Source organism: Borostomias antarcticus, assembly GCF_949987555.1.
Source record: "Borostomias antarcticus genome assembly, chromosome: 8".
Taxonomy (NCBI): domain Eukaryota; kingdom Metazoa; phylum Chordata; class Actinopteri; order Stomiiformes; family Stomiidae; genus Borostomias; species Borostomias antarcticus.
In genome coordinates, this window is record NC_140241.1 from 22284637 (window position 1) to 22310013 (window position 25377).

The window sequence follows — 25377 nt, forward strand, 5'->3', positions numbered from 1 at the left end:
GTCTTCCGTGTAGAGAAACCACTACACTGACAGTGATTTTAAAAAGGCCTACACACAGAATTTAAGTATTTAATCCAAATAATACCAACTGAAACGAGTGTGATTGTGCCACGTTAAAGGGAAAGACAAATCTACAGTAACTGAGGAGGATAAATGTCTCTTCCAAAATAGATGACCATTATGACCCATTATGTTTGCTCCCAGAGAGGTTTTGGAGAAAGGTGACTGCGATACAATATCCAGTGGGAGATGTAATATACATGGTTAAGGTTCTCCCAGAGTCAGAGGATGCAGCATACTGTACTGTGCTGTTTGCATGTCCTAGTAGCAATACTGTATACAGCATTGTACACATATTGACTATATATAACATCTGCAAAAATTTTTAAAATATAAAAAATAAGAATGTCTCACAAATCATTTTCTAAACATGAAGACAAGTCTAGTAATTGCTTCATGTCTATAGTATTATATATCCAGTAGTAAATATTGGCCGACCACATCACCAATTAGCTGGTTAGGATGAGATCTGTCACACGGGAGACCCAGGTTCAAATCTCCCCCTCGGCAATAACAAAACATGACGCAGACGAGATCAGACCAGTCCCACTGGTGCCCTGAGACCCGGATTAAAAAACAGATGCGTTCATAAAAGCCAGATCGTTCATAACCGGTGAGTAAGAAGTCCACAAAGACCATGAGCTACTGTAACTGCCACACGCGGTTAGCGAGGTGCAAATACCACTTTTGAAAAGCTGATATTAACTGCAGCAGTCAGCGCACACTCTCTCCTTCTGTCTCTCCTCAGAACTTGTGAGGTTTGAATGATATTGAATTGATAATGGATTATATTAAGAGCGGAACATACATAGAGGGGTTTAAAAATAAGTTCAGCCAGCTGTGATACACAGAAACAAACAGAACTGATATTTTCTGCAAAAACTTGCAGTCTGTCGTTTTCATTATGAACCAATCAGTATCTTGAAATATGGAGAAAAGCTTGAAACACTGGGGAATGATCCAACTATTCAACCAAACACCAATATTTACAACATGGCTAATTGCAGTTATGAGCGTAAATTGCACACAGGTGGCAGGTTTGTGGGTGTGTTTTCCCGGGCATATCATTAGAGTTAAATCTTTTGTGGATATTGTGCTAAACTGGAGATTGCCATTGCAATTGCTGTGCCAAATGTTTAACAAATCCTTTATTAACCATTAATCTGGGCCAGAGGAATGTAACATTATGTTGAACTTGGAATGGTGTTTATGAAGATGGAAATGTCAAATGCTTCCTTACTCGGAAAGCAGAATTTGACTTGAGTTTGAGAGAACGTCTAGAAAAAGCTTCCAAACGGGTGTAGTATCTATCACCCAAAATTAAGAACTTCTTGCTTTGATGAAGAGCTAAGAGAAGACATCACAGAGAAAATCCATAAAGCAAAATTCTCCACAATCCTTGCCCATGAGTCTATGGAGGTCAGTGGTAAAGAACAACTCCCCATCTGCATATGTTATGTCACCACCACCACCACCGAAAAGGTTGAAATTAGTGACATTTTCCTGGGTGTTCTGTCCTCTAAGCAGCTGGGCGCTGCTTCCATTACAGAGGCAATTCTGTCATAGTTACAGAAATGGGGCTTCCATGCCAAAACAGTTTGACCGGATAGCTAAAAGTGAGTGTGGAGTCAAACAAAAACACTGGAGCTTCATCATAAGGCTCTCTTCAACCATTCTAGAAGACATGCACTGAACCTCATGGTTGTGCATTGGGTGTTGCCAGTGACGTCATTTCTGTCTGTCGACACTTTCAAAAGTCGAAGTATATAGTAGTATAAATTGGCCTTAACCGTTCATTAGGAACACGATGAGCATTATATAGAGAAAGTTGTTCAAGATAACAGTAGTGTATCTCGCCTATATCGGGCGAGGAGGAGAAGTCGGAGGAGGAAGAAGAGGAAGAGGAGGAGGAGGAGGAGGAGGAGAAAGAAAAAGAGGAAAGGATTTTTAAAAAAAAAGCAACCCTCAAATGTCAGACACTACGTGGGGGTGAAGGGTCAAGCTCGTCAACGCATTTGTGACGAGTCTTAGCGCTGTTCATTCTGCTTTAAGACAAATGGGACTCAGGAACTTCAGTGCTGAAAATGCCAGACAGACACAGGACTGAACCCTTTGACATGGTCGTGACTTCAGTCATCTCAAGCAAAGTCCTTGGTTTCATGCAACCACTGACTAGACAACTCCAGAACCCAAACATTGACCTCTTAACAGCCTACAAAGAAGCAAAAGAGGTGGCTGCATACATTGCCAGTTTATGTACTGAGGAGGAATTCAGGACTGTATATCAACAAGTGGTGGAATTGGTCAAGTCCATGGATGTTACCACCCAATCATCCTGTGAATGTTCACATTAGGCCTCATTCACCATATATCTATACCTTTATAAATGTGTTCCTAAGAACGGTTCTAAGGAAAGCCTCCATCTGATTCATGAAGTGTTTGTATGTTGCAGTATTTGATCGCACCTATGTTCTCAGAATTATGAATGCCATTGTTTCGTAAATTGAATCGCGTGGCAGTTCTCCAAAATTAGCATAGGTCTGCCTTAGTCTATAGGTGCATGACAATAAGTATATTGTAGTGTAGTATAGTGCAAGAAGAACAGGGCAGTGCAAAATACAATGACAAAGTGATGCAATACAATATACCATAGCCTAATGTACAAATAGTGAGAATGGAAGTGAGTGACACAGAACCTCTGACACAGAAATCACACAATGAAATTGAAAAGAAAAGTTGAGACAGAAGTCAAGCATGCCCAAACTAAGATCTAAAGACGGAGCGCCGGACTCCACTTATCCATCATATTTAGTCAACTCATTAGCAGGTTCTGTTCTTAGCTACAAAAACAAAAACATTGGTGAATGCCAGAATCTTCGTGTAAACTGCGGAAATTTTTGAAAAGAAATCCCTTTGTAAGATTGGTTGGCGAGTGAGACCCATTGTTCCTGTGAAAGGTCATTCTCTGCACTGAGGAGGTGCAAAATATGTCTGTGATCAAGCATGACAGCAGAGAGGCTGACTGATCTGGCATTGATGCACTGTAAAACCTGATGAGTTAACTCAACTCAAATCAATTAAGGAAACCGATTGCCTTGAACCATTTGAGTTTGATAACTCAATTCACTAGAGTATTTGGAACTCTTCAGTGTGAGTAAGTTCAACAAGAATGACCATTGTTACCTCTACTTAAGTGAACTGAGTAAAGTTTACTCACTCTGATCAATATACAAATAGTAAATATTACTGAGTAAGTGTTACTCACATGTAATAGTATTATGTACTCATTAAAACCATTTGAAGTAGAATCATTTATATCAAGTAGGACTTACTTAAATGCACCATTTTTATTATACTTATTTAACTCAAGCTGCAACAACTCATTTTCCCTACATTGTTAAAATAAATGGTTTTAGTTATACTGGCTCAATAATGAAACCTAGCAACTTAATTCATTTAAGGAAACCGATTGCAATGAATCATTAGAGTTGTGTCAACTTAAAAGAAAACTAGCAAAGTGCATCAAGAATCAATTTGTTATTAATAAGCATCTAACACCCCATTATTTCATCACATGCATAAATAAAACACACTTAATCTTTTAAATGCAACACATTCAAATTTATTATCATTTTATAAAAAATTGTAAAAAGTATATCATGTTTTTTTCAACACTCCCTGGATTGAACATTTTACATTGCAGAATATATTATTGAAATTTAACAAGAGAGGAATAGAGATGGAGAGAATAGAGAAAACAAGAGCAACTGTATGGAGAATACCAGAGAGAAAGATCAATTAACTTAAATAACAAAAAGTTAAATAAAATAAAATAAGCTGCACAGTATTTTCTGCACAATATTTTCAAAATGAAACAGTAATCAATGTCAACATTATGTATGAACATGAACAGTTACAGTTTTGACTGAAGAGAGTATACCAATCAAAACATATTGCTACACTGAAATGCTTGTGAAGTAAGGCTATACTAAGGTCATCAGAAATACTGGTAGGCTATACTATGGTCACCAGGAATACTGGTAGGCTATACTAATGGAATCAGAAATACTGGTAGGCTATACTATGGTCACCAGGAATACTGGTAGGCTATACTAATGGAATCAGAAATACTGGTAGTCTATACTATGGTCACCAGGAATACTGGTAGGCTATACTATGGTCACCAGGAATACTGGTAGGCTTAGGTCATCAGGAATATTGGTAGGCTATACTAAGGTCATCATGAATACTGGTAGGCTATACTAAGGTCATCAGGAATACTGGTAGGCTATACTAAGGTCATCAGGAATACTGGTAGGCTATACTAAGGTCACCAGGAATACTGGTAGGCCTAGGTCATCAGAGATACTTGAAGCTATACTAAGGTCATCAGGAATACTGGTAGGCCTAGGTCATCAGAGATACTTGAAGCTATACTAAGGTCATCAGGAACATTGGTAGGCTATACTAATGCTAATCCTGATGACCTTAGTATAGCTTCCAGTGTTTCCGATGACCTTACTATAGCCTACCAATATTCCTGATGACCTTACTATAGCCTACCAATATTCCTGATGACCTTGCTATAGCCTACCAATATTCCTGATGACCTTAGTATAGCCTACCAGTATTCCTGATAACCTTAGTATAGCCTACCAGTATTCCTGATAACCTTAGTATAGCCTACCAGTATTCCTGATGACCTTAGTATAGCCTACCAGTATTCCTGATGACCTTAGCCTACCAATATTCCTGATGACCTTAGTATAGCCTACCAGTATTCCTGATAACCTTAGTATAGACTACCAGTATTCCTGATAACCTTAGTATAGCCTACCAGTATTCCTGATGACCTAAGCCTACCAGTATTCCTGGTGACCTTAGAATAGCCTACCAGTATTCCTGATGACCTTATTAGTAAAGCCTACCAGTATTCCTGGTGACCTTAGTATAGCCTACCAGTATTTCTGATCCCATTAGTATAGCCTACCAGTATTCCTGATGACCTTAGTATAGCCTACCAATATTCCTGGTAGGCTATACTAAGGTCATCAGGAATACTGGTAGGATATACTTAGGTCATCAGGAATATTGGTAGGCTAAGGTCATCAGGAATACTGGTAGGCTATACTAAGGTCATCAGGAATACTGGTAGGCTATACTAAGGTCATCAGGAATACTGGTAGGCTTTACTAATAAGGTCATCAGGAATACTGGTAGGCTATACTAGGGTCATCAGGAATACTGTCAGGCTATACTAAGGTCATCAGAAATACTGGTAGGCTATACTAAGGTCATCAGGAATACTGGAAGGCTATACTAAGGTCATCAGGAATACTGGAAGGCTATACTAAGGTCATCATCGGTCCTATGCAGGTTAAGTCTGGCTGAATTGACAGGGAAAATAAACCTGCATATTTGATAGTTAGCTCAAGGGGAGGTAAGTAAAAATAAATAAATAAACAGTGGTTGATATATTGTGGTGGCTCTGCCTTTTCATCCAAGGACTCTACTCTGTATACTTCCAACTAGCCTACTCCAGCTCATTTTTCAAGGACTGCAACTTGGAAGGAAGTTCCTTGCGCCCACCCTCAAGCTTTAGGAACACGATCTGAATGAACTCAAAGAAGCTGCTCATCTTCTTTGGGTAGCTCAAGTGGAGAGCATACATCAAGCCAAACAAAACCACCACAGCTTCTGTCCAAGATCTGACAGTCATCACAACCTCATCCTCAAGGACAACTTGAACATACAGTGGTTTAAACGGTACCGCCTCAGGCGCAACCTCTTCATCCTCTCCCAGAACCGCCACAAGTGCCACGGCACCCTCCTGGACTTCTTCGAGGTTACTCTCCTAAACGGGGCAGAATAAAAATCTTAAGACACATTCTTAGCTGGGACCCCACCTCCACACACCCACACAAAAACTGACTATAAAAGGTCAGCATAACACCATAGGAGGTATAAAGCAACGTGAAGCACAAAAATGCCATTAAAGACTGTACATATGAGTACAGAAGAGTGCAGGAAAACTAATAATGAGGGGGATTACCGTGCAGGTCCTGAATACTTCTGACGAGTCCTCTTTGAAGTACAGTGGTAGGCCAACCAGGGCTGCTGTTCTGGCTGCACAGATGTCTGACAAGACAAGAAAGACAAATACACTTAATACCAGTTATCTTATGGCAAGAAAGCATACACTTGCCTTCAATAGGACACTTACTTGCTCCTCATATGCTGTTAGAATCTCTGCCATATTTTCAGCATTGGCTCCGGTCCTGCGTTGTTTGTAGAGTCTGATCAGTTTTGGAGCATGGTTGTCAAGAGCCGCAAAGAAGACATAGGGCAGGTTTTGGTTGGTGATTCTGTGGAATTCCAGATAGAGCTGCAAAATACAAGCAAAGGCATGCACACAGGTAAGATGTTAGTTTGTACTGAGGAACACAGCAATACTAGTATCGGGCTGATATCAAGCTGAAACAGAGCATTATATCGGAGAATAATCCAAATACATCCAATCTGATAAGGTTGAAAATCGTCAAAGTATTCTTTAAAATATGTGTTACTTACTTGAGCTTCAGAAAACAAGGCTGGCCATCGTTCCTTAAAGTCTGAAACGGGTGTTGGGGGACACTTCACAATTTCTTCACGCCTGAGTGCAAACGTTTTCAGCATGCATTGATGGATGAATGTCATGTCCTTGTCCTTCTTTGTATACTCCTCTGCCATTGCTCTTCTCATCTCTTCCAAGGTGTCTACACTCTCACCCTTGGGAAAGTTTGGGAGATAGTTGACTTCACCCCTTCTTGCTCGCTTAATGTTGACCCGGGATGCATCAGCCTCTGGATGACTCCGGCTCCGCTTTCCTGCATTAACTGCCACATCTTTTATGCCGGCTTTGCTCAGTTTCGTCCTGTAGTTGCCCATTTTGAAACGCAGGCTGTTCTTCCATCCTTCATATCCTGTTTGGGATCCGGTCTCCTTCAGGCATGGGTGTTTGTTAACAAGGGCCTCTGCAGCCTTGCCGATTTCCTTGCTCCTTGGATAGGCTTTATGTTTGTACATCTCAGCAGCCATCACGTCAAGGATATTGTGCTTTTGATCCCTGGTCAGCTTCAAGGTCTTCCCCTCTTTCTCAAATGCAGCACTGCCTGCACCCAATGCAAACTCCACCTCGTATGAGAATGCTGGAACTTGGAAGACCTCCGGCCACCTGCTAAGACGCTCAGGTGATGATGCATCTGATAGTAACACCGTGTCATCTGTGCTCGTTGAGCTCAGCTCTGGATCCTCTATTCTCACGATTTTGACAGTTGCCTTTGATGGCAGGTCTTCAATATTGACCAGATTGCATAAGGCATTGTTAAACTCTGGGTCTTCAAATTGCAGACGAAAGTCAAAGTTAAGGTTGAGCTTGTCTCTCACTTCAAGCAGGAGGCCATTCACTGTCTCAGGTCGCGAGGGCAAGGCTAGTCTTTGGGCATTGCACTCATCAACAATGACCCTTAGTTTTAGACCAGTTGTTTCCATATTAAGTGAACAGCAAAAACCTGCAACAGAATGAACACACCAAATTGGCACTTGCAGCTCTCTGCTCTTGAGTCGCCAGCACTCCAAGCACAGAGACAACCCATTAAATATTTACATAAATTAAGATTTATGCAAACATGTGCTCAAATCAATTAAGGCCATCAATTGACTCTTGTATAGTAAACTGTTTTACTCTACAATGAAGTGTTATCATTTACAGAAATAAAAAGGTATACCTTATGCTTGATCTTGGTACTGCAGCGTGAGGATGAAGTGAAGACTGCCCAGTGAGACTGGAGTTGGAAACTGGAATTGGCACCGCTACTCCATCTCTGAAAGAGGAATGAATCTCTTGGTTGTGAGGATCAGCTTGGTTGCCACTTTGTAAGCTGTCAAAGGCATTTGGTCAGTGAGTTTATGCACAGGGGTCACAGTATATCTCTTTTTTTGATCTGCAGTCAGCTCATAGGAGCGTAAATGCTCAATATACCCCGATTCAAAGTCTTGCAGAATGAAAAAGATTTGATCTGCAATGAGTAGTATGTTTTGGATTTCCTTAAACTCAGGCAAGGCACCAAGCATCCCAGTGCAGACAAACATGCCAACAGCATAAAGAGTTCCATCGACTGTAACATGTTTTGTTCTATAGACAGTACTACGTTGTGTGATTGATGATATAGGTGCATGAGTATCCTTTGGCAAAGAATCAACAAAGACAGTCTCAATTTTAGTGGTCTGAACTGATGGCTTAAGGAACCTGGGAGAGGACAGGTAAAATGCCATCATTTTCTGGTGTCTGTCTGCCAACGTCTTCAAAATGTTCTTGAAGTTGTGTGTGTCATGAACTATTTTCTTGAACACTCTATGCTTTCCTTCAAACCTCATGGTCCATAAATGGACCAGGGGACCAAAACATTTGATCAAATGAGGGTAGTGTTCAATGAAATGATGCTTGGGACGCAACATCAAGTTAGGAAAGACTTCCTGCAGCAGCTGCCTGTGATCAGCTATCTTGCAGGCCAGGGGCCGGTTGCACAAAACATCTTAAGTTTTTCCCTTAAGTATGACCCTTAAGGGTTAATTTCCCCTTAGTTAAGGGGATTACTTAAGGGTGTTGCACAGAATCCCTTACATGGTTTCCTTAGCTAAGGGGAAACGTTAAGGGTTTTCATACAAGGAAAGAGATTTTACAGCAGTAAAATTGTAGTTTCCATGGTGACCATTGGTTTGCTTGCACGTGACCGGCTATCTGTCACAACACTACACTGGGACGTCCTGAGACGCTGGGGAAAATGTCTGAGGAGAAAAAGAGAAAGACCCGGTCTGAGGAAGAGAAAGTTGATGGAGTGTTGATTTTTCCGATTAATAAATTGCTCCTCGTACTGGGTGGGTGCTTGAATCTTGATGTGCGTCCCGTCTATCACCCCGCACACTTTCGGGAAGCCGGCAACATTAAAAAAGTGCGCCGCTACCGCATCCTCCTCCCGTTTAGATGGGAAGTTGACCACCTCATCCAGCAGACCGGTAAGGGCGTTTGATACCCGGTGAACCACACGGCACACAGTAGAACGGTGGACATGAATAATGTCTGCGAGGAGCGACTGAAAAGATCCCGTCGCATAAAATCGGAGCGCAATCATCAATTGTAACGGGGCTGGAAGCGCATAGATTCGGAAGGTTGGGTGGTCCAAGCCCAGGCGGTCGGACAAGTCAAAAATGGACTGTCGATCAAATCTGTAATTAAATATCAGTTGTTCCTCACTAAGAGTGTCTAGTGGGTTCTCCCTGTCGCGGAACACTCTTCTTGGGACTCGATTTCCATCGTTTATGTTCATAAACGCAGCCATAACTTAGCTAAGGTTGGGGTAGAGGTCCCTTATGTTTTTTCCCTTATTTTGCTTGCTAAGGTCTTTTGTGCAACACCTTAACTGACTTTAAGGGACTCCTTAAGTATTATACCGAGATAAGTAGAAAACCTTAAATACTTGAGGGACATCTTAAGAAAACCTTAAGGGGAATACTTAAGGTTGTTTGTGCAACAGATTTTATTTTAAGGAAACCTTAAGTCAGAACTTAAGGGAAATATTAACTTAAGATGTTTTGTGCAACCGGCCCCAGGTACTCAATAGTGCCATCACTAAATGTATGAGATAAAGAAAGCTCAACTATGTCTTTCAACTCCATTAGGATTTCCCAGTGCTTGTCCCCCTCTGGAACACGTGAGCCTATGAGAACAGGCAGGAGTCTAAGCAAGGTGCAGTTTTCATGACCATTTCCTCCGATAGTTCCTCGAGTGCCAAAGGTTTGAGGTATTGGGTGGGGACGGTCAACCTTGTCAGCATGTTCATAGGGAAAATATTTTATTGCCTTATTCAGATCATCTAAGGAGAAATACTTTTTTGAGATCATACATTTCAAGCACAGTGCAAGCTCAACAGGAACTACACCCTCAAACAGGTCGTGTAAGATATCAGGTGGAAATCCTGTGATGGGGTGAAAGTAGGATAGATGATCAGATAACACACAGCTATCTTTAACACCATAATGCTCTTCACTGCCACCACTCTGGAGTTCATGAACGAGGTGATCATGATGATTTTTTGTCCTCATCACACAGCAACCAGTGGTTGCATCTACAGTCTGCATGTCTGCTTTTGTTGTTAGGCAAAATCGACAACAGTATGTAGAGTTAAAGCTCTCCTTGAAGCCAGCTAGCCCATGGGCAGCAAGGTTATCAGCCACTACAGAGTAGACAGTGCCCTGGACACAGCTACCTAATGCCTCAATGTAAACCCCTTCCCCTTCAAGCGTCTTCAGGTCTTTCAAGAGGGGTGAAAAAACACTGGCATATCCAAACTCCCTTAGATCATTAGAATTGCATAAAAGGGCAAGTTGTATAGTATGTAAAGATGAGCAATATTTCACTGGGAGATTAGCCAATGTCCAGTAAATGGCGCAGACTTTATGTATTTTTCTTGAAGTTCCCAGAGGATTTGCAACTTCGAAGTCATCAATGTAAAGAATCAAAGATAACCTCTGATCCTCTGAGAGAAGAGGATTTTCCTGACAGTAAGAACCATCACAATATGACGAATATTGCCCTGGCTGTTGTACTGTAGTCTCTTGGACTTTCTCTAGCACATCTGTCTTTTTCAGCATTTCTTGCAAAGATGTGAGGATGGGTACATACATGCATGTATGCTTAGAAGACCCAATTAAATATTCAACAGGTTTAACCAAAGGAAACTGTTCCTCATAATATGATTTTCTCCTTTTGGCAGTGGACAAGGGGGCTTGACTAGTGATAGATTTATGCAGGACATTACTTTCCGAAACAGCATTGACAATCTCTCTGACAATTTTATCACTAAAAGGGAAGTTACACTTGTTGAGTATTTTTGCGACCGCTTCTTTCACAAGAGGTTCCGATAATAAAAATAACTGATCCAAATGCTCAACAATTTCCTGAGTTGCTCTTTCTGTTACATGGAGTATTGTTTGCATTTTCAAAAAGAAAGCTGCCAGATTCTGTTGCAACTGCTCCTCTAACCCATCAGTGGTGCTCTCTGGCACTGGGGTGGATATGTTTTCAGTACAATGGTCAATAGAGCCTTGTTCCATGTCACTGCTCTGAGAATCATGGGGTTCAATTCTGACTACAATCAATGCATCATACTCTGAGGCACTCTGATGCTCTCTACATTTGTGTGAGTTGAAGGTCGAGTACACATTTGTTTTAAACATACAATCTCTGAAAGGACATGACACAACTTCTTGGTTTTTTAAATGTCCTTGAAGATGAAGAAACATGTCTCTTTCAATAAATGGCTGCTTAAAAGCACAGAGAGGACAACTGAATGTCAACATGTCTGCAGCCACCTGACCAAGACTATCAGGACTACAATCTACTCTATCAGCATGAAACCTTGTCATGTGTATCTTGAGAGAATTTAGTGTTTTGAATGTGCACATGCAGTTCTCATACAAACATGGTAAAGGAGAAATGGTAGAATATTGACTGTGTTGAAGCCGATAATGTTTCAATAAATGCACTTTGACTGAACATGAGACATGGCACAACTTACACTTCCACATCTTGAGGCTCCAGGAAATCTTCTCTAATGCTCCAGGAATGCTTCTCTAGTTTTCAGAGCTGAAAGAGTAAAATAATTAAATTTTCTGAACAATTGACAGCAGTTTAACTTAAATCAAACACTAAAATGCACACTGGGTTAACTACTAACTCGTAATACCCCATCTGTTCTCAAACAAATATATGAACATATACTTAATATGGTAAATTTACTACCACAACCACATAAAATGGGTAGCTAAGGTTTAGTCTAATCTAAAAGAGCAATGGTTCAGAAGCCACAGTTTATTAACTGATGTAGCCTAAGCTAGCTAGAGTTTGAGCCTAGCTAGAGCAATGAAGGCTAGCAGTATTAGTATAGCAACCAGTTATTAGTGGCAATATACAGTATACATCAAGAATGAAAAAACATGAGCCAAAAAATACACCCAATGGTGGTAATCTTTCCCAACCACTGACATATTCATCCGATTCAAAAATATAACTCTTAATTCGTCGTTGACAGTAATGGCGCCTGCAGCACTACGCACACGAGGCTCCCGCCTAGCTAACGTTAGCGAGGACGAAAACGTCTCCCTCCTAGCTAGCTAGTCTGCCCCTAGTTAGCTAGCACTGTAGCTAGGAGGGAGACATCCGAAAAATATCAAACGTAAATTGAGGTGAACTTGAGGCTAACGTTCGTGTCGTTTGCCACAAGTTCAACAATATAACAATAAAACTTAGAAAATACGTTTCTTACCAGCAGCAGGCTCAAGAGAACTGAAGATGTTAAGAGTGAAACAGAGAACGATAGGCTGCCTCAACCGCTTACTCTCGTGGCACTTGAAGAACACGTGGACATAGTGCTTTTGTTGAAATAACGTTAATCTTTCTCTATCCGTTAAAATAATTTCTCTATCAATTAGAATAATTTATCTCCTAGTCCAAGAAGGAAAAATGCTGCTGTATTCTCGACGTTTGAAGTTTTCTGGTATTCTGCAGTGTCCGGTCGGGGTCAATGTCACGTTCCTCCTCAGTTTTCCTCAGTTGAACTTATGCGCGTGAGAAGCCCGAGCGAATGAGTCATACGCGCATGCGCCAAAAGTCCCTATCTGCAGCGAGAGGCTTCTCAGAAGTTTTGCTAGTTAGCTTCGCGGAAAATATTATTTTCTTAGCAACCGAGCAACTGATCGTGAAACGGATTTCACAATTGAAATCAGTGCCAATTGTACGTCTAGGTACCCAGTGTTGCACTCCTCATTTACGTTTTGAGAAATCATGACGTAACGTTAACTAATCTCTCACAAGCGCTCTCACTTGCAGCGGATAGAGGGAGAAGCACCTCCCGATCAGTTCAGTGGGCACTGGTCAAAGCAGTCCATCCCTCACCCCACCTAGGCACACCCGTGTAGCCCAAAGCAGGCTCAGCTAGTCTGAGACTCCGAGTTGTGCCCAGCCAATAGCCTAGGATATGAGGATAGGGGGTTATTTTTTGATTGAGAAAATGCTTTTCAGTTTCTAAAAATTGTAGGCTATGCCTTTGTTTATGTATGAAATGCTTGATAAATGCTATACAGCTATTTAAAATACCAGAAAATCACCTAAAGGTACCCTAATTAAGCATATATGACACATTGGAACAAAGTTGTCTTTACTCAAAATCTGTCAATAATAAATCATACTCAAAGTAACTGAGTTTGACTCATGGTAATCACTTATTGAGTTCACTTTACTTAGTTGGCTTGACAGACTACAACTTTCTCTGCCATTTAAGTTGCATAAACTTAATTAATTTGGTAAGATGTGCTGTTCGGTTTTACAGTGTGCATGTCCAGAGACACGCAGACTTAGGTCCAGAAAAGACCCTGGAGTGGTTTCCACAGGAAAATCACCTCAGCATCTGACCGTGAGGTATTGGGCTTATTCCTATACGATTGTAGGCTACATTTTGTAATGGTGATGTGTAAAAGCTACGTTATAGCCAAGGTAATTATAATGATTGATGTATTACAAGTGCACTGTACCAAATACACTTACCTTTCTTACCCTGAAATAGAGCTTTGCCTTTCTGCCCTGAAAAAGAAATGTACTCACATTGTACTTATCTTTTCCTTGCACAGTGTTATAATTGCCTTTCTTACATATCATATTGTACAGTGTACTGTTCCACTACACTTTCCTTTTTTTCCAGCATAGTTTTATCGTCTAGTGTCTCTAACTTCACCAACTTCCTTTTCTAATGAGTAGAATGATTATTCTGTTTCAGCAAAATTACCAGATTTCAAACGTACTGCATCTACCGTATTGTTATCGTTACATTTCAGTGAGCAGAGATGACGAGAGAACAGACTGAACAAAAAATCGACAGAACTGCTACCATTTACTTTTTGACACACAGCCGAACAAATGCCCTCGTCTCTGCCTAGCCCTCAACTTCCAAGTCTGAACGCAGCCAATGCTCGAGTCAAAGTTCAAGTCTGAGTCATCCGTGCTCAAGTCCAAGTCGAGTCTCGAGTTGGACTTGTGTCCAGGTCCTGGACAATGCCTGGTTGACATAGAGATCCAGTTATTGCCATAAGAACAACATGGCAGATTGTCGGGGGTAAACAGCCATGAACCGGCAGGACCCTAATGACAATATAATTTGGCTAAAGTACACACAGCTTGAACTACCAAGCTGGAATCAGCGAAGATGCCAGTTGAAGTCAAATGTTCAGCTGTTCGCGACCAGATGAGGAGGCGGGGCATAAGAGCAGGAGGCAATGGAGGAGTTGTGACCTATCAAATAGATCAATATGTGATTAGCCGGTAACCTTTCTAGAGTTTATTTTGAATGAATGGTCCCCAATTAGTTTAATTTCACTTTAAAATCGAATCTGATCTTAGAATCTTAGAAACTGATTGCGGAACCAAAATGGCATTTCAAAGCCTGTGTCAGTAGTAATACAGTCCCTTTAATGTATAACTGTCAGTATCACTAGATGAAAAAAAAGAAGAAACCATTTATCTAAAAAAAAACAAAAAAATTGCTATTGACATTTGGAGAGAGGATGAACTGAAGTTCATGAATAGTTCTGAATTGCTTCTTCAAAATCAAAATGAGACTGGAGACTAATTGAACAAATTATCACAGACGGAGGGAGGATGCAAACAGGGATAATGATGTTTCAGAAAGACTGTGAAAGAGGATGAGAGGGGGGCGGGAGAGAGAGGGAGAGAGAGAGAGAGAGAGATAGGGAGAGGAGAGAGTGGTGAAAAATGATCCGCCCAACAAGTTGCTTTTAAAGGAGCATTTCATATCTGATCAATACCGTATCACAACCTTTACAGTACCTCCGTACCTGTTATTGAGCCGAGCCCAATCCTGCATCTCCACTGTGTAGTTAAGATTCCTGTAGGCACCTACTGTACATGCATTATCTACACACTAGGCTGGAAGATGAGTATATGATGGGTGTTCCTGTCCCTTAATCTACAGTAGACACACAGAGAAGGGCTCACAGTGTATCTCTGCAGTAGATACTCAGAAAAAGGATCTCTGTGCTCTCTACCAGGGTTATAATAGTTTTGCTTTTTTCATTGGTTTTTATTTTTATATCGTTTTAACTTTTTGTGTTAAATTTCAGTTTAGTTTTAATTAGTTTTAAAGCAGATTTGCTAGTTTAGTTTATTTTTTATTTTTTGATAATGCTTAGTTTTAGTTTAGTTTTTATTAGTTTTTTTTTTTTTTCTGCGCTAGCCTCGTGAGACCATCCTGATCTCGTGAGCTCATGTTGTTTCACTCTGTGCAAAACAAACCATCTGGCGAACGTCAGATTACTTCTGCGCAGGGGCACAGCTAAAAAAATAAATGGAGGATAGATTTAATATCCACCCAAAATACTAGGCTTATGTATGAAATGAAAAAGACTAAAACTATGGACATTTTCTCTACAATTTTAGTTTATTTTAGTTAGTTTTGTAAACACACAATACAGTTTTAGTTAGTTATCGTTTTTTGTTAAGCCTAATTTTTATTTTTATTTCAGTTAACTAAAAAAAATTCACAACTAGTTTTCGTTTTTTAGTAAGTTTTCGTTAACTATAATAACCTTGCTCTCTACATATGGCCACCTGCACATTTCATTACATGAATGTTCCCTCCTATGGGTTAGAATATGTTACACCTCCAAGAACAAAAGTTTGAGGTTCTGAATGTTTTGTGTGACTCAGCAACTTCAACTGCTCCATCATAAACATCGAAGGGGGTAAATCACAGAACAGAGCCGCTGCATTTTGGATGCGTCTATTTGTATTTGGGGCGGCTGTAGCTCAGGAGGTAGAGCGGGTCGTCCAGTGATCGTAGGGCCGGCGGTTCGAAACCCGTCTCCTCCTGACGATATGTCGAAGTGTCTTTGGGCAAGACACTTAACCCCAAATTGCTCCCAATGAGCAGGCTGGCACCCCGAATGGCAGCTGCCGCCATTGGGGTGTGTGTGAATTGGTGAATGAGAGGCCTTCATTGTAAAGCGCTTTGGATTAAAGCGTTATATAAGTGCAGTCCATTTAACCTTTACCATTTGTAGGTGGTTTCTGGGAAAGCAATTGGGGGGGGGGGGGCACAACAACTCTAGAGGAAATCTCTCCAGTGAGAGCACAGCTGAAAGTGATTTTATGGTTTCTCTGTTCATTTTGTGAGTACATTAAATCAGGAGATCCTCCAAGGATTGCTGAAGGATACCATATACAGGCAAATAGGTAAATGTGGTGGATTCATTCATTGATTCCTTTTCTATTGCAACAGCTAGGCTCGCATAGATATGGCAAGAGAGACACTAGTGTTATCTTGAACTGCTTCTGAAGAACACATTAAAGTTTCAGTCTTCCCCTCTGAGATGCTCTGCTTGATTACAGCCCTACTGTACCTCTGTCTGATTTGTTGTCTGTGCTTTCTTTGTCGATTGTCGATGATTTCCTGATATGTTTGTAAAGCAACCTTGGGTCCCATGAAAGGCGCTATATAAAATAAAGTTATTATTATTATTAGTATGATTATGATGTTGATGATTATTATTATTATTATTATTATTATTATCAATGCAAAAGACTGTGGGATCACGTTGAGTGAGGGAACATAACACTGGGGTTTATGTACAGTATTTCTTCACTAGAAACGAGATTGAATACCCCAACATTGCATTTTTCATCTGTCCTTTAACGTGGCAGGTGTGTGTGTGTATGTATGTGTGTGTGTGTGTGTGTGTGTGTGTGTGTGTGTGTGCCTGTGTGTTGGGGGGAGAGGGGTGCACATGCACAAAGGATGATGTTTGCAATAGAGGTATCACGCACCATTACAGTAAAACGTGTTTTCATACCGGGTACTTCTTGACATATGGTCCCATAAAACAACAGCAGGTGCAGAATAGTGGCCGTCTCCTCGTTATCACAAACAGGGAACTATTGGCTGTCTGAAAGCTCAGACATTATTGATTTCTCCTTTAGCTGGATCTGAATCAGGGGGCCTCACAGATAAGAGCAGCCTGCCTACGGGAGCGGCCACCAGGCTTACCGCTACCACTGTCAGGTTGGAATGGCTGCCTTTGGTCTCTGTGCCTGACGAAAATTATTCACTGAGATCCTCTTATGTGTCTGGAGGGAGGAGAATAATCCATCAGACCCCCCCCCCCCGCCCCGCTGATTCTTAGGTTTGGTGCCACGATAAACCATAAAACCCTCTCTAGTTCTAGAACATTCTAAACAAAGCAACGCCCCCCTGGTACCGTTTTACTGTGACAGCAAAACCCTCGCATCAGCATCCAGCCGAACTCCCCCCTGGACGTTTATAGTGGTGGGCGAATCACAATTCATATTTATTTTCCGACGGTGAGGAGAGCCGACCTTGTACGGGGCCCGTGATGTAGTATTCCAATATACCTGGGGTGCGTTCAAATTCAGCTAAAAGAGTTGCAAACAAGTTTTCTCCAAATGGTCACATTTGAATGGCTTTTAATGAACGTTCCAAATAGTTCACATAAACGCAACAATCCCCATCTGAGAGCACATCTCCAGTAAGCTGCTCAGACCTGTCTTTGATGCACTCTTTGCACAGTCCTGTGTCTCAAGTTTGGATACCTCTGTTTTATGTGTTTAAATGTGCTCTATGTTTCTGTCCTGCTTTGCTTGTTTGGCCTTGTTGTGTTTATACTTTCCTGTATGTTTTTAATTGTCAATATTGTTTTAATGCCTTGATCATTCTTAGGTTGCTTTAACATCAGGCCAGGGACAACAGGTGAAAATGAGTTCGCTAATCCTGGCACATTTACAATTGTAAATTTGTAGATTAATGTACAATGTCCCTGAATCAAATAAATCAAACTAAACTAAACAAAACTAAACCAGACTATCCCACTGCTCTGGCAAACGAGCACCAGAGCCCCACCCCAGCCCTGCGTGTGCCTGGCACACCCTGAACATCCTGATTCTACAGAGCAGACCTAGGTACTCGGCTCGACATTTAAAGGTTCCCAAACTGGCAATTTACTATACTTCTGTAGTATGTGAGTAGCGTACGTGAATCACAGTAAACAACAGCAACAACCAGGACTCACCGTCTCTCCGGTTGACTTTGGCGAAGCCAGGCCCATGACTGTTGGATAACCAGGAGGAGCTTCTGAAGGATGACGGGGGCAGGTTGGAGACCAGTGGGCCGTCACAGATCTCTGTCAGAACCAATCACAGAGCAGAGGGATTAGGTATAGAATGCTCTTGAACTGTCAAGAAAGGTTTAAGACGAACAGCTATCCAATATCCTACACCAGGACGGTTATTGTATATGACTGCATCCACTTTTTATGAACCAAACAACATCACAGATGGAGTCAAAAGGCTCCACCTCCTTCTCCTCCTCATCATAATCATCATCGTCAGTCAATGTAGTATAGCTTTTAGTTATACCCGGTATGATAACAGAGCATTAATCAGATGACCTTGGGGGAGCCACTCCCCCACCTCGAGGACATCTACACGAGAAGATGCAAGACCAAGGCCAACAGGAACCTGAGAGACCCCAGTCACCGAGGCAACAGACTGTTCTCTCTGCCACGGTCACAGAAAATGAACTGCATCCATGCGAGCACGGAGAGACTCAAGCTCTTTCCGTAAGCCAACCAGCACCTGAATGACTAACGTATAGTACCACTGTATGTACTGTACAGTAGCACTATCTCTAGTGGATCACAATACCCCCCCCTCCCCCGGAGTATATATTATAGCTATAGCATGTACATAACACAGCCATTTCACTGTGACTGTCCCATTACATGGGACAAATACAACTAGAAAAACCTTGTAGTGGCTAAATGCCTCCACCCGACAATGCAAGTTGCAGTTAACATTCAGTTGACCTTTGAATACCAAAATATAATCCAATTAATCTAATTAAGTCCAACTGGACATTTTGGCCAAATATGTACACATTCTGTCAAACCGTTCTTGAGATATCATGTTCAGCAGGCCAAAAACACCTTTTGTGAGGTCAGTGACCCTTGACCCCCACAATGCAATCAATCAGTTAATCCTTGAGTCCAACTGGACATTTTACCCAAATATGAACAAATTCGATTAAGCCTTTCTTGAGATAATGTTCATGAGGCCAAATACATTTTGTGAGGTAACAGTGACCTTGAACTTTGACCACCTAAATCTAATCAGTTCTTCATTCAGTCCAACTGGACATTTTGGCCAAATATAAACACATTCTGTCAAGCCATTCCTGAGATATCGTTCTAAGCACAATCTAAGCAGTTCATCCTTGAGTGCCAGTGAACATTTTTACCAAAGGGGAAGAAATTACGTCAATGCATTCCTGAGATATTGCATTAACAAACATCGTACGGACTGACAACCCGAAACCATAATATATATATATCGCCTGGCGGAGGCATATCTTGAATCTTGAAAAGGTGGAGAACCATGAAAGCCAACAACCTTTCAAACAATTCAGATGGGAAAATTGACAGCCCAAACGTTGTCTATTATCCTTGAACACTCAGTAGCCAGGGGTCACAGCCTTCTACTGAGATGGATATACTCAGAAGAGAGGAGTTGAAGGTAATCATTTACCAGCTCTAATGTGGTCCATGTGAGCCTGCCTTTGAGCTCTAATGATGTCAGATTCAATAACCGCATCCAATCGCGTCTGTTGGGCCGAGAGCTCCCATGCTCCACACACTTATGTTCATGACAGTTATGACTGGAAGCTTAGATTATAGTAAAGCACACACGCACACGCACACAAAGTGTAGTAAGTAATGTTATGCTTTCCTAATGAAACACTGAAATGTACCTGAATCCACACAAACATGCAAATATTTATAGATGTGCACCAAAGCGTAACCAAAAGCAAACATCTTGCCTCAAACTACTGTACAAGATCTCACAGATGATTAATGTTCTCATTCGGCACAGAGACTGCGCAATTACAGCGGAATTCATTCTCTGCAGAAAGCAGCTGCCTTACACTATGCCATTATTCAACCAACAAGACTTTAATCCCACTCTGTCAATGATAGAACTATTCATAATTACAGAATTACTCCAGTCCTGTCCAGGGACGGCGCTACACCGGGGCTAGGCGGGGCTATAGCCCCGTCACAAATCTGCTTAGCCCCGGTTAAGCCCCCTCAAACATGTGGGTATATTTTAAGTAAAAGTTCATAATCAGCCATTCTCTCTTCATAATCAGGTCCCATGGTTGCGTGCTACAGGTACCCTGCGATTTACATGCGCCTGGTGGGGTCTGGTCTGGTTACTATGCCTACGAGCCTAACAGCTCGCCTCGCCAGACGAGTCGCGCTGATGTGAGTGTTCTCGTACGTTAGTCAGTCGTTCATAATGGATCGTTTTGTAATTCGAAAGAAAAGAGACTTAAGTCTAGATGAGGGGGACATGTTACATGTTCTTGTTGGCATGTTGAATATTGGCAACCAGTCAGCTGAAAACCCCGCTCGGATGTTTTCGCTGTATGTATTATTAGGTCTAGATCGAATAAATATCACACGTTCGAGCAAGTTCTTTAATTTAATTGTTTGCATCTATAGGCGTAGGAACCGGGGGAGGGGGGGACGTGTCGGGTGTACGGGCGGGTGGAGAAACAACGTACATGTGAAACTTATTTTGAACACAACACGCGAGAGACGAGGGTAGCTCGTTTTGACAGTGTTTGAATATTGGCCAATCACCACCAACTTTCACTTGTTGTGGAGCGTTAATGTGACCCTTTCTCCCACGATTGCCGATTGCATTTGGATGAGGTAGGCTAAATGTCTCAGTCATGAGAGTAAACTAGCAAACTTTATGAAATTAGACATTGGATACGATTAAATCAACAAATGAGTTTTGAATCAGAACGTTTGATGGCTTGCGACTGATTTTTAGCCTAGCCTACTAGCACCTGCTAGCATAAGTAACTTACTCTAACTTTAGCTGGCCAAGCTGGCTGACAAGCAACAACAGCTTATTATAGCTATGAAAACGGCATGTTTAATGTCAAAATCATTCCTATGCCCTTGTCATGAAAATCAACTTTTTTCTTAGCCCCCTGGAGAGAAAAAATCCTGGCGCCATCCATGGTCCTGTCCATTCTCCAGAAAGTCAAGAGCGTATCCTTGCAAGGATCAATTACATTTTCAGTCCCAGACAAATCCCAGACTAATTTAAGACTCAGCTACTGTATGAGCCAGTACAGTCTGAATGCATCCCATAATATCCACAAAATAACAGACACTGGAAACGCCCCCAGATCAATCAAGTATTATAAACCTGCACACACTCACCAAGAAAAAAAAAATCTCATCAAAATATTCAATCAACTTGTTCTTGTATAGCCTGTTTTACATGCAATGTAGACATCAACACCAGCGACTCAACCTAAACCCCCAGAGACAAGGAGGGAACCAGGCCCAGCCTGGTTTATGTGTATGACTGGCTTGTTTCTGTTCAGGACTGGTAGGACGGAAGCTAGTCATGCCACTGAAATAGCTGTGAACTGAAATGACATCTGATAAATTAAGATAGGTCTTGTCACCTGGACACATCAGTTCCAATGCTAATCTGGCACAATAAGAGCAGGGTAGCCAGTTAGCTCATGAGCTCACAACAACAAGCAACAGCTTCCATAACATTAACTGGGGTTAGAATAAGGGTTGAGACAGGATCTGACATATAAGGCAAGGGCTAAAGATTGGAGTGAAATGATGAACATGTGGAGGTTTGGGGTACATTACATTACATTACAGTCATTTAGCAGACGCTTTTATCCAAAGCGACTAACAATAATTGCATTTAACGTAGGAAGAGCCAATGTACTACTACTTGCCAGAACTCACAAGTGCATCTTCTTTCTAAAACAAACAAGTGACTAAGAGCATAATCTAGTGCTGAAGCAAAGTGCAAGAATCACAATCTAAAGTACAGTGCAATATAATATAATAAGTGCTTAGGTGGGAGGATTGTTGTAGTACTTCTTGAAGAGATGAGTTTTGAGCCTGCGACGAAAGATGGGCAGCGACTCTGCTGTCCTGACATCAGTGGGCAGCTCATTCCACCACTGCGGGGCCAGGACAGAGAAGAGCCGTGACCGTGTCGATCGACCGCAGGAGCCTCGGAGTGACGGGGCAACCAGTCGCCACTAGGTAGCAGAGCGTAGTGGTCGGGAGGGGATGTAGGGTTTGACCATGGCCTGGAGGTAGGAGGGGGCTGTTCCTTTCATTGCCCTGTAGGTTAGCGCCAGAGTTTTAAACTGGATGCGAGCCGCTACAGGGAGCCAGTGTAGGGAACGGAGAAGGGAAGTTGTGTGGGAGAACTTGGGGTGGTTGAACACCAGGCGAGCAGCAGCTTTCTGGACAAGTTCCAGAGGTTTAATGGCTGACGCCGGTGCCCCCGCGAGGAGGGATATAGGCCCATAAAGTCATCCCCACCGGGTCTTGAACCCTGGCCTCCCGGGTGGGAGTCCAATGCTATGACCACTACTCTACTTGTGCAGTGGAGATCGGTGGGCTGGTTTTGATGTCCTTCTTCCAGTCCCTAGTGTGGTTTGGTGTTAGAATAAGGGTTGGGGTTGGGGGAGGATATGACCTATAAGGCAAGGGGTAAAGGTTGGAGTGAAAGGATGAACATGTGGAGGTTTAGGGTATAGTCCCACAAAGTCATCCCCACTGGGTCTTGAACCCTGGGCTCCCAGGTGGGAGTCCAATGCTCTGACCACTACTCTACTTGTGCAGTGGAGATCGGCAGGTTGATTTTGGTGTGCTTCTTGATTTTGGTGTGCTGGGACTACTGCCTCTTGTGGTGCCAACAGAGATGCAGGCCAACATTGTTGGGAGTAAGGGAGGGAGGGAGGGAGTGATAACCCGACAAACGCTATACTAGGTGCGCTGGCTTCCAGCCACGCACAAAAGATCTGGGGCTTCAGGGAGAAATTTAACGTCAACAAGTTTCTCAGACAATATTACTTTTCACACAAGCCTGACAAACAAATGCACTCCATAACATTGGAAGAAAATGAGCGCAATTTAATCTGCTTCATAATGATAAAGGACCCTCTTTGACAGAGCTAATGATCATTATTCAGCACTATTCTAGCAAACAAACCTACTCATTAGGGTTGTCAGTGGTGGTCGGTGTTAGCTGGATATTATATAAAATATAAAGCACTTGAAAATGAGGTAAAGTTAGAAACTGTTCTCAAAATGGAGCATACTAAACCTGCACACATAATTGGTGATAAGGGGGGAGAGTCGTTGGAAAAAAAACTTGACAAAAAGAGCAGTGTTTCGGTACACAAGCTATATTCTCAGTGGATTCTGGCATTGAAGAGCTGTCCCTGCCTCCGGGATCATTCATGCACAAATAGTGTGGAAGAAATTAGAGGTAAGTCAAGGATGGATACATGGTCGACTCATTCAATTAACCTCAGCACTCAATCTCAACTTAACTTTTTGTGCTAAAAACTAACTTTGTCGAATGTAGACTGCACTCCTGGCTACATTTTTACCCAAACCTTGTAAATCACTTGATAATGCTTTTTATATATATATATTTTTTTAATTACATTTACATTTCAGTAATTTGGCATTTAAATGAGCAATCAGTAACTTGGCATTTAAATTAGCATTTTTTATGCAAAGCAACTAATAAGTACATTTGTCTAGAGCAAGTGAGCCGACAGTAGTATGCATCCCAATCAACATCAGTAAAACCCTCCAATTAAGAGCTGAGTGTATAAATACACTGTAAGATAACACAAAAATGTAAGATAAATGTATCTTTCATAACACATCATCTCTCTGTACATGGCGTATCCCTGTCCTGAATAGGGTGCCATACTGCAGATAATAACGACACATTCACCCCTTAAAAACAGCTCTCCTGACTGTCAGTAGACCCAGAGCCAAGCAAATGTGTTTAATCACTATTGATAAGAGCGTTGGATCTTGGCAGGAGCTCACGGAGGAGGGAGAGAGTCAGTCTCCTGTCTGCGCCGCCCTAATACATCCATGGCGCCGCCTCATCCATCTCCAGTATCCAGGACAACTTCCTGCTGAAATAACAAACTGGCCCATTGTCCAGATGATGCAGGTGGAGAGTGAATACTGATGACCAGGATCCATCACTCCACAGGCAAGCCAACAGAATGGAGAGGGTAGGGGGAAAAGTTCAGGGCACGTACTCACTGAGACTTGAGCGTTCAGTCAGTGCTCGTCTTTCTGAGGTGTATGGGAATGCAGACCAAGCGAAGTTAGCAAAAGGAACCCGAGCGGCACAGGGTGGTGCTTGTTTGTGTTCCAGAAAATAATCATTTCACACAATTCAAGCAGAAATCGCTTTTATTTATTTCCACGACATCCTGTCCCATCTTGACGCATGGGACCTTTCTCAGTATAGACTGAAGGGCAGAGCAGTATTGTAGCAGCAACACACCATAATGTGCTAACTGCATGTAGCAACATCACAGGGGTTCTTCAGTGCCTGTTTAAATTATCCCTGGCAGAGAATTAATTGGCCAGATTGAGAGCGTGGAATTGGGCTGTTGGCCAACCCATTGTGGTTAATGCTCAAGACTGACTGCCACAGGAAGCACAGCGCCTTCTACTGTACGCTTGGAACACGTAGACGCCCAAATGCACAAGTGTCCCGAATACTGAACTAGATTACTTGTTTAGCCCGATTGAGCCGAAAATATGTGTGCCTGTCAGTAGCTTCCAATCAATCGCTGTAAATCCTAAAGTAACTTCCTAACAAAGTTTCATATTTGCTTGATAAATGGTCATTGTGGAAAACTGAGGGGGCAGTGTTGAAGCAGGCTGTGAGAGCCATGTGCACTGCAGAAGTGGCACATAGTGTCCGGACAACTGCTGTGGAGTGGGATTGACTGCTATTACCCAAAAAGTAAAACTCTCGGCTCTTCACCACAAGTGTATGTCATTGAGGGTCTATGATAGCTGCAGCCATAATAGGCCTCATGAAGACCTACTCTCCCATCTAGAGGAGTTCAGCTGCCTTTCCCTGCTCGGTACTTGGAGCCACTGAGCAGGAGAGTATAATAATTGAGCAGGCTGTGCAGTATGTAAATCTGAGCTCTGTCTAGTTGTGGTTAAAGGGATGCACTTTATTGGGGCTTTTGTCCTACATGATCGCTAGTCTGTGGCCTAGTTTGAGTCCCAAAGACAGAACTGTGT

General features: G+C 42.1%; 1 protein-coding gene across 1 annotated transcript in view; it reads right to left on the reverse strand.

Moving 5' to 3' along the window:
• cntnap3 (contactin associated protein family member 3) overlaps positions 1–25377 on the reverse strand; it is a gene marked incomplete at both ends in the record, with an annotated part of 128697 nt that overhangs the window by 85765 nt on the left and 17555 nt on the right. The window contains one exon of the mRNA XM_084442528.1: positions 18250–18360. Coding sequence (XP_084298654.1) covers positions 18250–18360 — 111 coding nt within the window. The remainder of the gene's footprint in view (positions 1–18249; positions 18361–25377) is intronic.